Source organism: Bemisia tabaci, chromosome 1 (assembly GCF_918797505.1).
Source record: "Bemisia tabaci chromosome 1, PGI_BMITA_v3".
Taxonomy (NCBI): domain Eukaryota; kingdom Metazoa; phylum Arthropoda; class Insecta; order Hemiptera; family Aleyrodidae; genus Bemisia; species Bemisia tabaci.
Window position 1 is genome coordinate 36,064,057 of NC_092793.1, and position 14,851 is coordinate 36,078,907.

The 14,851-nt window shown below is 39.6% G+C and overlaps 2 protein-coding genes across 5 annotated transcripts in view; one reads left to right on the forward strand and one right to left on the reverse strand.

Annotated features, from left to right (window-relative positions):
* The window catches only part of LOC109038091 (uncharacterized), a 111,377-nt gene that overhangs the window by 64,272 nt on the left and 32,254 nt on the right, over window positions 1–14,851 (reverse strand). For 3 of the 4 annotated variants that reach the window (XM_072300455.1, XM_072300463.1, XM_072300449.1), the window contains exons 3-4: window positions 5,431–5,504; window positions 33–117 (exon numbers count right to left, since the gene is read on the reverse strand). In XM_072300455.1, the coding sequence (XP_072156556.1) occupies window positions 33–117; window positions 5,431–5,504 (159 nt within the window). The remainder of the gene's footprint in view (window positions 1–32; window positions 118–5,430; window positions 5,505–14,851) is intronic. The other variant, XM_072300458.1, reaches the window with a different exon arrangement.
* Window positions 5,514–13,216, forward strand: LOC140224609 (uncharacterized). Its single transcript, XM_072300472.1, has one exon. It carries the CDS (start codon window positions 6,487–6,489, stop codon window positions 7,753–7,755), a length of 1,269 nt encoding a protein of 422 aa, XP_072156573.1. The 5' UTR covers window positions 5,514–6,486; the 3' UTR covers window positions 7,756–13,216.

Consider the following 14,851-nt stretch of genomic DNA (forward strand, 5'->3'; position numbering starts at 1 on the left):
TTCATTGAAATTCAGAAAGTAAAGAAGGTTACCTGGTGAAGGTTTTGAGTCTGGCCTCCACAGCTCTATGACGTAAACATATCCGCGTTAATGCTGTACCGATTTCTTTCGTAGCACCTGAAACATAATTTCACTCCGTTAGAAAATTCGATGCTGGAAGTTCTGCAGTATACTTACACTTGCTTAAGTAAACACAGCTTTGCTTGGGGGGGGGGGAGGAGGGGGAGGGAAACCATAAGTTTTGCCTCCCATGCAACATGCGATTTTGGAACACATCCGTTCTTACAACTAGCGAAAAGCCCGTGACTGAATTGATTATTTCATTAATTGAGTAACTTTCCAGGATTTACCGGTGCACGGATATAAAAAAAACTAGCCGTGATTAGTTCGTTACAGCGAGAGGGCTCCCACCCCTTGGATCCCTAGCAATGGCTCCGAGGGCCGCCTCACTGGGGCTGAAAACAGAGACAAGAGACCTTCCATTGCTACCTTTAGTACGCGGGGTACACAAAAAAACCCTGCACTTTTTGATTGGAAATTATCGCTTTCAGGAATCATTCTTATGGTCATAAGAAACCCTTTTGGAAGGGGAACCACTCTGGGGTCCGTGCAGGAACCAAGATGGCGGCCGTTAAAGATGGCCGCCAAGCGTTTTTACAGCGCGCTATATCTCGGAAACTACGGGTCCGATTTTCGTTTTCTTGGTCTCATTTTGAAGCTAAAATGCTGCTACAGAGGTCTACCTCATAAGTTGTTTCGCCAAAGGCACACATGAATGGCCAATAGGAAAATTTTGAAATTTTGAAATTTCGGCCAATTTTCAAGAGCGTTTAATTATTTAACACGCGAGAAAATGGCGTTTTTGCCTTAAGTAACGGCGATGGGAAATAATCTGACGTTTAATTTCATACCAAAACAATTTTTTTGCGTCAAAAAATGCACCCGCTAGAGCAATTCAAGTGAAGCGTCGCGGTACGCGGTACGCGGTGCGCGGTGAAAACGGCGGAATACGGGCAATTCTCGTGCTACGCGAGTCATACGCGCGCTATATCTCGGCACATTCTCGTCCGATTTTCATTATTTTGGGCTTGTTTAGAAGCTATGTTGAAAGTTAACAGGTGTAAAGGATATATTCGCGTTTTTCCTCCGAATTTTCCGGGTATTTTTCAAAAGAACAGAAAATGCTCAAATTTCTAAAATTTACAACGACGAATATTTTTCAATCGGGTGGAGAAAAAAACCTCTTCTCGTGTTTTGTAGAAAGACCAATCTCTGACGTTTAAAATGATACCATAACCATTTTTGTGCGATGATAAATAAATCCATGAGCTCAATTTTAAGCGCACCCCTGTGGCAGGCACTTTCCGTTGGTAGGCGTTTTGGCCCGATTCATCGCCGCGCCGCGCCTTATGCACCCTGAGTGGACGCGACCTTGCGTGATTTCCCGGATTCTAAGACAGATTTTCGATAAATCGCGATGTACAGAGGGTTGTCTCACTTCCCATAAAACTTAATTTGATTATTAGGATGAATTTTCATCGCTATAGTTGGTATATATGGAGGGAAAAAGGGACAAAAATTCGTACAAATCAACATGAAGGCGTACTCTATTTAGGCCTCGGGGTATTTGTTGTCCGGAAAAAGACGTGTTATGAGATGGTTTGAAAGATCGACTAGCTGTTTTCTATGTTTTTTCTGGAAAATTTTGCAATAACGGAGGAAAAGTGGAAAATGATAAGATCATTTTGACCAAAAACTTCCTTTGTACTTATTTAAATTCATTTGTAAATCTTGAGAGAATATCAACATGAGTTTGAATTCCGTAATTAAACGACAGCCTGGTCTTTTAGTGAAAGTTGGGCATATCATATCCTCGGTTTTTGTGTGCCATAAGTCAGCGATTGTGCACGTATCGTAAAGGTCTAGAGGGAAACATTTGTTTGAGATACAAAACTCTTCAGCAAAAATCATCATGACATGATTTGTGCTCCGCAAGGTGGTGAATTTTCATCGAAAAAACCGCATCTCCACGTTAGTCATCTCACCCTTAGCGAATTTTTTTTAAATTTGACGAACAAGAGTTGCTTAAATCTGTTTCCGAAGTAAGGTATTTGAAATTAATGGAAGTCGGAAAAAGGAGGAAGACGTTGGTGAAGCAATTTATCTGCCTCTGTCATTGCCTCTTAGAAATGGCCAAATTGAAATACTCGTGGGTAACAAAAGGAATCATATCTTTGCAAAGGAGATATCACCAGGGAATCTTCCCGCCTTACAAAAAGGCCTCTACGTGCATAAATTATGGATTAAGAAATAGGAAAAGAAAACAAAAATTAGGTTATGAGTGTAAAATTGTGATGAAAGTCTAGCTGACTGATTCTTTAAATTCTCACAAAAATAGAATAGTAAACTGAAAGAAAATATCATCAGCATATGCAAGTCCAGGTTATTTCGGCCCCACAGTGGGTTTTAACTAAATCTAATTAAGAAAATGAAAGTCCCCATGTCTGAAAGCGGAAAAGTACAGCGAAACACCTCAGGAAAACATCCCCGTAGAAAAGAAAATCATTCGTTGGGCCGTTTTTTTTTTTGCCCCCCCCAAAGCCAAAATGGCGGCCGATATGCGCCGCCGCGGGGTGCGAATGTTACAACTCCCTCAAAATGTCAAGTAACACATCGATTCCGATGTAATTTTGGTCGTAGAATCCGAATATGAGGTCAGAAATCCCTCACGACTAAAAGAGATCGCGCAAATTCAAGATGGCGGCCAAAAATAGGCCCCGGAGTAAAAATTCTCAATTCCAGCTTTTGGTGACGAGTGAGATGGCTTTTTTTAATGTTTTTTGGGTCATAGGATCCAAATTTGAGGTCAAAAATTCCCTTCTGGCCGACAGGGATCCCTCAAATCCAAAATGGCCTCCATTTTGGGGCTGACATATTATTTCCGAAAGACTCGTATAGTCGAGTGAAGTGTCTTTTTACATGTTTTTTGGACCACATGATCAGAAACTGGGATCCAAACTGTGTCCCTATGGGCCGGAAGGTAAGATTTATCCCTTAGCACCTTAATTGTATCGTTTTTATCAACTATTTTAATAAAAACTCAGAATTTCACTGTTTTCACTGTTTCTCTGTTTAAAGAAGATAATTTTTGTTATGTTCCTATTTCTCTTGCCCTAGTTTTTTTGTGAAGCAGGGGACTATATCCCCTGCTAGGCAAAAAGGTCAAACATTATTTGTAAGAATAGAGCATTCTTGGTGGGGTTGGCGCCATTCTAACAGTGAAATTCTGAGTTTTTATTTAAATAGTTGATAAAAACGATACAATCAAGGTGCTAAGGGACAAATCTTACCTTCCGGCCCACAGGGACACAGTTTGGATCCCAGTTTCTGATCATGTGGTCCAAAAAACATGTAAAAAGACACTTCACTCGACTATACGAGTCTTTCGGAAATAATATGTCAGCCCCAAAATGGAGGCCATTTTGGATTTGAGGGATCCCTGTCGGCCAGAAGGGAATTTTTGACCTCAAATTTGGATCCTATGACCCAAAAAACATAAAAAAAGACATCTCACCCGTCACCAAAAGCTGGAATTGAGAATTTTTACTCCGGGGCCTATTTTTGGCCGCCATCTTGAATTTGCGCGACCCCTTTTAGTCGTGAGGGATTTCTGACCTCATATTCGGATTCTACGACCAAAATTACATAGGAATCGATGTGTTACTTGACATTTTGAGGGAGTTGTAACATTCGCACCCCGCGGCGGCGCATATCGGCCGCCATTTTGGCTTTGGGGGGGGGGGCAAAAAAAAAAAACGGCCCAACGAATGATTTTCTTTTCTACGGGGATGTTTTCCTGAGGTGTTTCGCTGGACTTTTCCGCTTTCAGACATGGGGACTTTCATTTTCTTAATTAGATTTAGTTAAAACCCACTGTGGCCCCTCTACCACCGGAGAATCACGGGAGCGTTGAAACCCCTCCCCCCTCCTTCATCCTATAGTTCAAAACGGGTTCAAAAGGCATCGTTCAAACGATTCTGGCATTAGTTTTCCAGAAATGTCAGTCCTTTTCAAAATGGCGGCGGTTAAAATGGCGGCTTAGAGTGGGAAGTGGATATTGAGGCTGCTTATCGTCGGATTTGTATAAGACTTGGTATCTGGGGGTATTTCGGCATGAGAAGAACGAATCTTTCATTGGATTTTTGAAATTTTTAAAAACTTGAAAATGGCGGCAAAAATGCGAATGGCGATGGTAGATGCAGATTTTCCGTTATTTTTCCGCCACCATTTTGACGATATTCAGTGTTTCAAAAATCTAATGAAAGATTAATTTGTTTCGAGCCAAAAACCACTAGAGTATTGACTTTCGTGCAAATCCATCGGTAAACAGCCGTGATATGGATTTTCCGTCATTTTTTCGCCGCCATTTCTAAGTATTTAAACATTTCAAAAATCCAATGAAAGATTCGTTCTTCTCGTGCCGAAATACCCCCGGATACCAAGTCTTATACAAATCCAACGATAAGCAGCCTAAATATCCACTTCCCACTCTAAGCCGCCATTTTAACCGCCGCCATTTTGAAAAGGACTGATATTTGTGGAAAACTAATGCCAGAATCGTTTTTCTCCTCCCGAAAAACCCTAGGGTTCTGAGTTTCAGACCAATCCGCCAATAAAAAACGGAGATGCCAAATTTCCGCCATTTTGTCAAAAATCAACATTTTAACCTGCGGTTTGCGCCAAAAATTTTTTTTTTTATTATCTTTCGAATGAGGTATCACAAAAGGGGGATTGCCATTTGAAAAAAAAAAGTTAGTCCCCGCCCCCCAAAATTTTGGGGGGCCAAAAAGTTGCTACCTTAAACCGAGGAACATTCTCAAGAATTCAAACTTCTATCTCAATTAGGAAAAAAGTTACAGGGGAGGTAGGTGACTTTTGGATAACCCTTTATATGTAGCGTGCATACAGTTGGAGAGACATGTTTTCCTAAGATTTTTGCGGATGTCGCTTATGAGTGGACTTTTGAAAAAGTTTTTTTTTTTTTTTTGTTTTTTTTTTTGTAACTATGAGCGCATCATCCAACTAAAACCAAACGAGGGTTAAAATTTGTCCTAAAGCCTCTTTGATAACATATCAAAATCTCGTCTTAGTTAGACGATGTGCTCGGTGTCCAAAAAAAACCCTCGGGATGATAGAGAAACACGCATTTTTTGCTAAAATGCGCCTGCAGACATATGTTCAGGCAACCGTTTAACACGTTGACCTTGTTCGAATCAACCGGGAGGTTAAGAATCTTCGCCTTAAAATGTCCCGCCTCGCCGGAGCCGAAGATGTCATCGGTGGGGACTATGAACTGTATTATACAAACCCAAAATATCCCAAAAATAACGTAAAAAGTTTTGCTTTGTAAGAGAATGTGTCGGCGCTCACCTCTCGTGTTAGTGGCAGCATCTGCTATTTTTTGGAAAGCGTCCAGATACGAGGAGATGGCATTTATCGTCGCCCTGAAACAAGGTTAATCACAAAAACATAAGATAGACATGTAAGGATCAGGTTTGGTCGTCAGAGGTTGGCTCTGGAGCTAGGTATTAGCGGCATCAGACCGTACACGCGGAGCAAAATCTGCCGTTCAAAGCAAAAACGCCGTAGCTTCTTTCTTGATTTCTTAGTTTCTTTCATTCAAGACGTTGTATTACAAAAAAAACAAACAGCATTCATCCCTCAAAATTTGAGAATAATTGTGCAGCATACCACTAAGAACTCAAACATAAAAAATTAAGAATTAATTAGGACTTCTTGGTTTAAAACAGCATGTTTGGAAGAAAAATGCAAAATTTTCATCGGGGATACAGCTTTTTGCTGTGGGGGGGGGGGGGGGCAGAAATGAGCTATTGGTGCCTGGAGGAGCTTTGGGTCGCTGGGTCAGTATATGACATTTTTGCTTTTTTAAAAAAAAATAATTTCAGAGCCGTAGAGTTGAAACATTCACACAGATATACAGGGCGACGCAAAAGTCTTAGAGTCTTAGGACACCTCTGTAACTTTTGAACGAATTGGAATGGAGATTTGAAATTTTGACAGTGCTCCTGTGTCAACGTAAGTAAACTACTTCTTCGATCCCCAAAATTTTTGGATCCCCCCTGAGGGGGAGTTTGAGTTTAGCAGAGATTCAGTCTTAGCCCGGAAGGCTAGACTTACAGAAAATACTGCCGCAGATCATCAGTAAGCGGGAGCGTGCACCGATGCGAGTATGCTCTCAGCTCATGCTCTCTGGAGAAAGAGAGAACTTCAATTGCTCTTGTGTATTAGCAATTTCAACTCTGAGCACAGTTCTACGCCATTTCTCACCGATAACAGACGTACGCGCGAGTGCCTATTACTTGCATAACCTCTTTTCGGGAGTTGATCTTAAATCTTTCCTTCTTTTCCTTCCTTTTCTCTTAATTTCCTTCTTTCACTATCTCTCTAACTCTTCCTTCTTTAAGTATGGGTGATCCCCCTGGGGATCCCCACCTTTCTCATCCCAACCCTAATTATGATGATCCTAATTGTACCTCTACACTACAAATCGATAACCTCAAATCTCTACGATACAATTCTCAAAGCTATGGACCTTACGTAATCTCTATGTCAGACCCAGATGGAAATCTTGGAACTAAACATCCTATGATAATCGGAAAATTAATTCAAGATCATAAAGTTGAAGGAGTAATTAACGTGAGTAAAATAAACAAAAATATCATTGATATTGAATTCTCTGACTATGTACTAGCAAACCGTTTTATGGACCACCCCAACGAACTCAAAACTAAATACAGAATCTACATTCCATATAATCGACTAACCAGACGTATAATAATCAAAGACGTTGAACCTTCAATCACACTCTTAGACATCAAAAACTCCATAACTAGAAACTATTTCAAAACCTATTCCATCAGACGAATTTTCAAAAGAGAACATGGAAAGCTAACCCCAACATACAATATAGACGCCACTATCGAATCACAGCTCTTACCAAAAAACGTTTTCATTCTGTACCACAAATGCAAAGTAGTACCATATATATACCCAGTTCTTCAATGTAACCACTGCCTCATGTTCGGACATAAGTCCCACATCAAAAACACCCTAATCTGCAAAAACAGCAAAAAATGTTCAAAATGTGGAGAAACTACAATACTTGATCCCCAAAAATGCACAGGAGAAACCAAATGCACACACTGCCAAGGACGACATGATAGCTCTGACAGAAACTGCCCTCAATACCTCACTGAAAAACAACTCAAAGAGATCATGGCAACCCAAAACATTTCATACAAACTCGCTAAAAATAAACTCGACACTCCCCAACCTGTCACCAACCTAAATACTAACGATAAACACATCACCACAAACAACAACTCCAACCCTTTACTACCTCCAAAAACAACTCAACAATTCCCACCCTTGAAAAACTACTCAGAAAAACCACAAACAGAACAAAATATAAAAACTCAACATAAATATTCAAAAAACGACCAACTCAAACCCCTTTCAAAAGTTATTGAAGAATCCTATGAACCTAAAAACAAAGTAACTAAAACAACTCATGATACCCCAAATCTAAACAATCCTCAACAATCAGCTCCTAAATCACCACTACATAAACAAAAAACCCCTCCACCTACCCCTATAAACATCCAAAATAATACTAAGAAACTTAACAAAACCCCACCCCTTACTCCCAAGCAAACGATTACTGAATCTATATAAATAAAATCGTTGGGGGTTTCACTGTAACGCTCATTTCTGGAGTTCTACCGGACCGATTTCGACGATGTTTGACTCTGGTGAAAGCCCTTGACGTCTCGATGTCCGCAAAACTTTCAGACTTCCAAATTTTTCAGCCTCTTTCGCTTGAGACGCCCTTAAAGCCAAATCCACCCCCCTCCGACCTTAAGTTTCCGAGAGTTGCGGTATGTTTCCGTTGTAACGCCTAATTTGAGAGATCTACTGGGGCGATTTTTACGATTTTTGGGTCGACTGCAAGCTTCTAGCTTCCAGATGTTCGCAAAACTGTCAGACTTCCAAATTTTTTAGACTCTTCTTCCTGAGACGCTCTTAAAGCCAAATCTACCCCCCTCCGGCCTTAAGTTCTCGAGAATTAGTGTATGTTCCTGTTGTAACGCCTATTTTGAGAGATCTACCGGGGCGATTTTTAAGATTTTTGGGTCGATCGAAAGCTTCTAGCTCCAAGATGCTCGCAAAACTATGAGAATTTCCAATTTTTCAGCCACATCTGTGTAAACCGCTGAAAGATGCAAATAGACCCCTCTCCATATTACTACTACACAGCCTTCACCCAACGCCGAGGGTCAAACTCGGACTCTGTCTCAGCACTGCTCTGCCTGAATAAAAGGAAGCCGCCGCAGCTACGTGGTAGTTGAAATATGGCAATGCCGTGAGAGTAAAAATTAATACGTATAATATCAGCTGAACTCTTTTTAGATTTTTCATAACCTCTGGTGCACCCTCATTAAATGAATGTGCACTGCAAGTGAATTGTTCTCATTCCAAATATCCAAAACCCAACGGGTTATGGGCCCAGTGTATTCTTTTAATACTTACTAGTGTAAAGCATTTCGCCCGTACTCTTAAAATGGACCTAAAATCCGTAAAATATTATACACGCCTTTGACGGGAAAAAACGCAATGTCTGTAAGGTTAGAATTCAGAAATTCTGTTAATCAAGAAAATGTGATGGATGTGAATGTTTAGATGATTGAAAGGTAAATCATCGCCGCATGAATTCCTGCAATAAGCGATTGAGAAAACAGTTGATGCTTGGCGATACAGAAAGTGAAAAGTTCAACTTGTGCTGGGATTGAAGAGCATTCCAGTAATATTAGCAACAGAAAATTAGATGTGCGACGTTTTCTTGAGTTTGCTGATCACAGACAGTGAATGCAAAAATATAAGATGGAGAATGACGACAACAACTGAGAAGATATAAATGACTGGATAAACATGCGTCATGGAGTCTGGTCTTAAAACTATTTTTGGAAGACGTTTGGTTCTGCCCTGAATTACCATAAAATTGGTTATCAATACCAAAATTTGGAAAGCTGATAATGAAAGATATTCTCGTCAAAATAGAAGACAACATTTTTAAGGGAAGTATCGTTGTCTTTTGTGGTAAGCCTTTTCAGAATTATAATATTGATGAGAAATTACTGGTCATTATTCCGACAAGGAAAAGATTTGAGAGTGAGAGCCATACACTGAGTGAGATAATAAAATTTACTATTGAGTTGAAAACTGGCCTCATTTAAAACGTATCGCACGAAATGATAATTTATGTGAGTTGCAAAAATAGTAAAATTTGCCTATCCTTGGCGATTTAAAGATGGAAATTATGACAAATTAGACCTTTTAAAATGCACTTTAATTTGCAAATTTCGCTGAATTTCTGGGAATTAGAGGTCAGAGATGAGACGGGATTTTAACTTTGAAGTTTAATATGGCTGACTGTAGTGCCCACTTCCAAGTAAATTAGATTTTGCATTTAATTCAGTTAAAGGGAACCCTCTCAGAACCTCATTGGGTGTTTGATGTACATAATGATATGCACAAGATCTGATTTGTGCGCTGCAATAAGTATTTTATGCAGATATACAAGCAAGAACAATAAGATCTTGTGGCAATACTTAAATAAGGGTGTTAAGATACCTATAAAGCTCAAGGAATTTGAAATTGACCTAATTGTCCAATTGACCTAATTGAATTGTTGTTGTTGTTCTGATTGGGCAACAGATGAAAACAATAGAAAGAGCACAACGTGTGACGTCCAAATCTTGTCGCAAAAATTACATTGCGAGAATCTCAGCATTCTTTTTTTTTTTTGGTTTGAATTGGGCATGTTTTCTTCTATACTGTGTTTATGGCAGAAATCAAATTTGAGACGAAACTAAACAGTTCACGCTTTGTTTGAGTCACCAAAAATCCACAAACCGAGCAGTAAAATGGCATCACTAAGCGAATGGTGAAAGCCGTAATAGATAAAGCTTGGGTAATGTTTATTGCAGTAAAATTATATGAGGCATTTCACAAATGTATATTAAGTGTGGGATGCGGAGAAGAAAATGTTTGTCTCAGAGTATAGTAATTGTCGATGAGACAAAGAACCTAGACCTGTGTTAACGTGCTCTGTGGATGCAGAGAATGAGATGAAAAACTGATGCATCTGACTGTGAGTCAAAATCAGATCTCATGCAAGAAAAACTGATGCATCTGACTGTGAGTCAAAATCAGATCTCATGCAAGAAAAACTGATGCATCTGACTGTGAGTCAAAATCAGAACTTCATGAGGAACCACGAGCGTCAACTGAGATAAGTAAAAGCTCAGAGAATGGATGTCTAGCTCTCTAGTGAAGAAAACAGGGTGTTGCCGAGACCCATGTGGAGATGGATGAATAGAGGATGGAATCTCTATGGGTGCGTTTAGCTCACCGATTATAATCCAAGGTGATTTTTGATCAAACATGAAGCGTGGAAAGAGAAAATGAAATTTTGTGTGAGTCATGTAATCGGCAAGATACATTACATAATATCGAGATTCGTAGTAAAATTTCGAGTGACCGAAAGTTAGTCAATAGGAAACTGATGAATCTGAAAATTAGTCCATAGGAAACTAATGAATCTGAAAATTATAGTGAATAGGAAACCGATAAATCTGGTAATAAAATCAGAATTGTTCTTAAACTTGATACTTTAGTTAACTCTGGAAAAGGAACCGAGTTAAGGAAATTATAAGTCTTGTGAGCGACTCGAAAGCAAATGATTGGTGTATAGTCCACAAAACTAACTCAAACTCTAGACGTGACGCGTGCTTGAAACAGAAGAGAATGTGAAAGTAAAATGGAGGGAAACTCTATGATAATCTTGACTTCTGAGCACTTAAATTGAAAACTATCATAAGCACAGTAATGCCATCGACATGACGAAGTTAAAATGGAAATACTGAAATAATTTTGAAGTGAGAGACGGATCACTAAGATTGCAATAGTATTGCAAAAAAAAAGAATTAAAAAAAGCCAGCAAAGATCAAAACACATTGATGATAAATATCATATTATAGGGAGCAGATCGGTAAAAGAGTAATTGATGCAAAATATGTTTCCTACAGGTAATCAACTGGATGATTTGTTAAGAAAATCTGTGTCTGTTTGCAAATTCAAGAAACTGATTGTGAGACCGGGACTCAGACTTCAGCGAGATCAAAATTTGAAGTTCAAGTCAAAATTCGTCGAGAAAATTCTATTTGTGATGTTTGTTTTAGAATAAGGTCTGGTGAGGTTTTTCTGGGTTTCCCTCATCCGTTGCAACAAATGTTGAACCTGTATGTTGTTCCCAGTTAGCATCTATTCATAATGGAATTAATTTTTGAGGAGGCGAGTTGAAATATGGCAATGCCGTGAGAGCAAAAATTAATACGTATAATATCAGCTGAGCTCTTTTTAGATTTTTCATAACCTCTGGTGCACCCTTATTAAATGAATGTGCACTGCAAGTGAATTGTTCTCATTCCAAATATCCCTTTATCCCAACGGTGGTTCCATAAAACTGTCGAAGCGGCGCGATGACATGGGTTTTCCCGTCCTTTTGTCTAACAACCGAACAACCCTCGAGACCGAGACTGCCCGCTAAGGGATCGCAGCCCTATTGTCTCATATGCCAAACAAAATCTAACCCTCAAAATTTAAAGACAGTAAAAATGCAATTTTTTCTATCATTCGGAAATTGTTTTTACAGTGTACATTTTTCGATTCGCGGTGAAATTTTGAGCAGAATGGTGGTCAAACTAATGAAAATACATGATTCTACGGTACACTAAGATCGATACCACAACTGCTGCATTTATAACTTGCTGAACGGAACGATATTTCCGTTACTTAGCAACATATCACGACGAAATTTAGTTCATTGTAATAAACTTTTTTTAGCAGAGCGTAAATTTACTGAGAAAGTTGAAATCGAACCCGATGAGAGAAATTTCATCAATTTTTTTGGAGCTCCACTAGGCCGAGTAGGAAGGGAAAAAAGGATGACGAATTGAGATCTAATGCTGCCGCCTGGTCTCCTGACTCATGTCCAGGCCCAGCTATTCTTGAACGCTGTGACGAGATTTTGTCGGCAGACAAGTCAAAACATGATTTTCCAACCAGGGAGCGACATCCAAACTTCGCGCTAATGCTCTCATTGTATTTTTATTGGAGTTATGTCCGAATACTTTGAAAAAAGCCGAAAATGGTCTCTTTTTTAAAGCGCAGTGTTTGCGATTCTGCCCTGCTAAGGAAGAACGACATATGAACATTCGAGAGTTGCCAAATTTTCTTCGATAAAATGTTTATTTTTGAGGAAAGTTATGAATATTTTCCCCATGAAATTTTCAGACGTTTTAGATCAAATTAAAAACAAAATTATCCAAGAAATTGGTAGACAAGCATTCAAAAATTTTCCTGAAATTTAGTGGTTTTCCAGGGGAAATTTGGCAACGTCTGAAGACTCATACGGCGTTCTTCCTTACCACTGCAGAGTTATGTTCGTCCCTCCCGTTACCCCTACATCAGCCACCTTTATCGAAGAACAAAGGAAAACCGTGGGAAAAAACAGGAAACAAAATGTTTTCAGGACTGAATTGCTTCCTCTGAGTTGCTCCGAAAATCAGTCTATTCGTGTGCGCTGCCAACTTAGCTGCATCCTGCATCTCGAGAGCAACACTGATTAGATTTCGAAATCTCCCGACTTTTTGAGAGGTTGCCCATCACTCATCTGCTTTCGTCGGCTACGTTCTTTTACGGTTATGTTATTTGATCCATGGGTACTTAACAATATCTGCTCAATTTTTCTTTCTTTTTTCACGGAACATTTCCGATTTGTGAGTGTCCGATACTGAGTGATACTATTTTGCCTCCGTATTCGCGAGATACGTTCTTTTGCGGCCGCGCCAGTCGATGAATGGATATTTAGCAATTTCTATTCATACTTTCTTTCCTTCTTTTTTTTACGGAATATCCTCGGTTTTTCAGTGTCCAACCCAGTGCGAGGCTATTGTACACCTGTTTTCGCCAGAAACGTTCTACACAATTTCTACTCATATTTTCTGGGTGCACTCCTACTGGCCAATACCGAGTGCGCAAGGCTTACATTGTCATGTTCCGGAGAGACTTCGCCTTTTTTAACTCACAGTTAATCCCCCCCCCGAAGAAAAATCCCTGACAGGAAAACTATCCATAATGCTTCCTGGCAATTTCGCGTAATTTCGTTTTTCTTTTGAAAATTTACAAGGAAGATCATTACGGAACTGAAAACAGGTAAACTAATTCAGGAAGGAATGCCTCTCGTATTCATGTATTCAGAAAAGAGTTCTTATTGGATTACATTACTTTATCATCTTTATGCATTTACGGCACAGAATACGGCTCGCTTGCGAGCCGTAAGTCACTCGCGAAGCGAGTGACCGGGGGTCCAGGGGGCGAAGCCCCCGCCTAGACGCGAGGCGAGCGAAGGGAGCGTCAGCGGCTAGTATAAAATAAAAACCCAAACCCCTCTTAAACTAACCCCAACATCTAATTCCCCTTATCTCATACATAACATTAAACGAACTAAACCCCCACAAATCAACCAACCAGTTAATAAAGAACCACCAAACCCTAGAAACATTGAAGATATGGAAGTTGTCGAAGAGGATCCACCCCTAGAAATTTCACAAGAAATTATTGACAACATGATGTCCTAACTGTAAGAACCCAACAACCTAGCAAATCTAACTAAGTTCCTTAATAAATAAACTAGCTGCTTCAGCTCGCTACGCTCGCTTGCGCCGCTAGCCGGTGGCTTCGCCCCCTGGACCCCCAGTCACTCGCTCTGCGAGTGAATGTTGGCTCGCGAAGCGAGCCAAATTTTGCTACTACGAGTAATTAGAGGACTTCCTGGAGGAAAAATGATAAATTCAAAAACAAAGAATAAGAAACTGATAATGATAACCACCTACTTCTAGAAAAAGAAACATTTTTGAAAAATAAAAAACACTCCTTGAAAAGAAAATCAAAACACTTTGTGAAAATTTAACGGTGCGAAAGGGTGAACATTAATTACCAATTCTCTTGGAAGAACACATGAGCTGCTGTAAAAAAGTTAAAATTATCTTCTGAAAAATACACATAAAAATTAAGTAATTTTCATGTAAAAAAAACTATCCTATATATTAAAATGCAAAGTTCCGAATCTTGGGGCATTAACTTTGAGAGAACCACCGGACCGATTTGCGTGATCTTTTTTTTAAATGAAAGCCCCTGAGCTGTAGATTTGCAGGCTGTGATCGTTTTTTCGATTTTCTCAAATTTTCTCCCATAATTTTCTCAAATTTTCTTCGATGCATTAAAACGGAGGTCCGAATCTTAGGACGTTAACTTTGAGAGAACCACCGGACCGATTTGCATGATTTTTGTTTTAAATGAAAGCCTGTGATCTGCAGATTTGCAGGCTGTGATCGTTTTTTCGATTTTCTCAAATTGTCTTACTTTTATCGACGAGTGAAGTTTAGCTGGGCTCAAATTTTCTCCCATTTATTCAGACTAAAGTCCGCATTTTGGGACATTAACTTTGAGAGAACCACCGGACCGATTTGCATGGGGTTTTTTTTAAATGAAAGCTTATGATCTGTAGATTTGCAGGCTGTAATTGTTTTTTCGATTTTCTCAAATTTTCTTACTTTTATCGACGAGTAAAGTTCAGCTGTTTCGAGCGGTCATCTGGCCGCTACCTGCTTGCCCGTCCCTAGATACCCCCTCTAGGGTCCCAGCCACC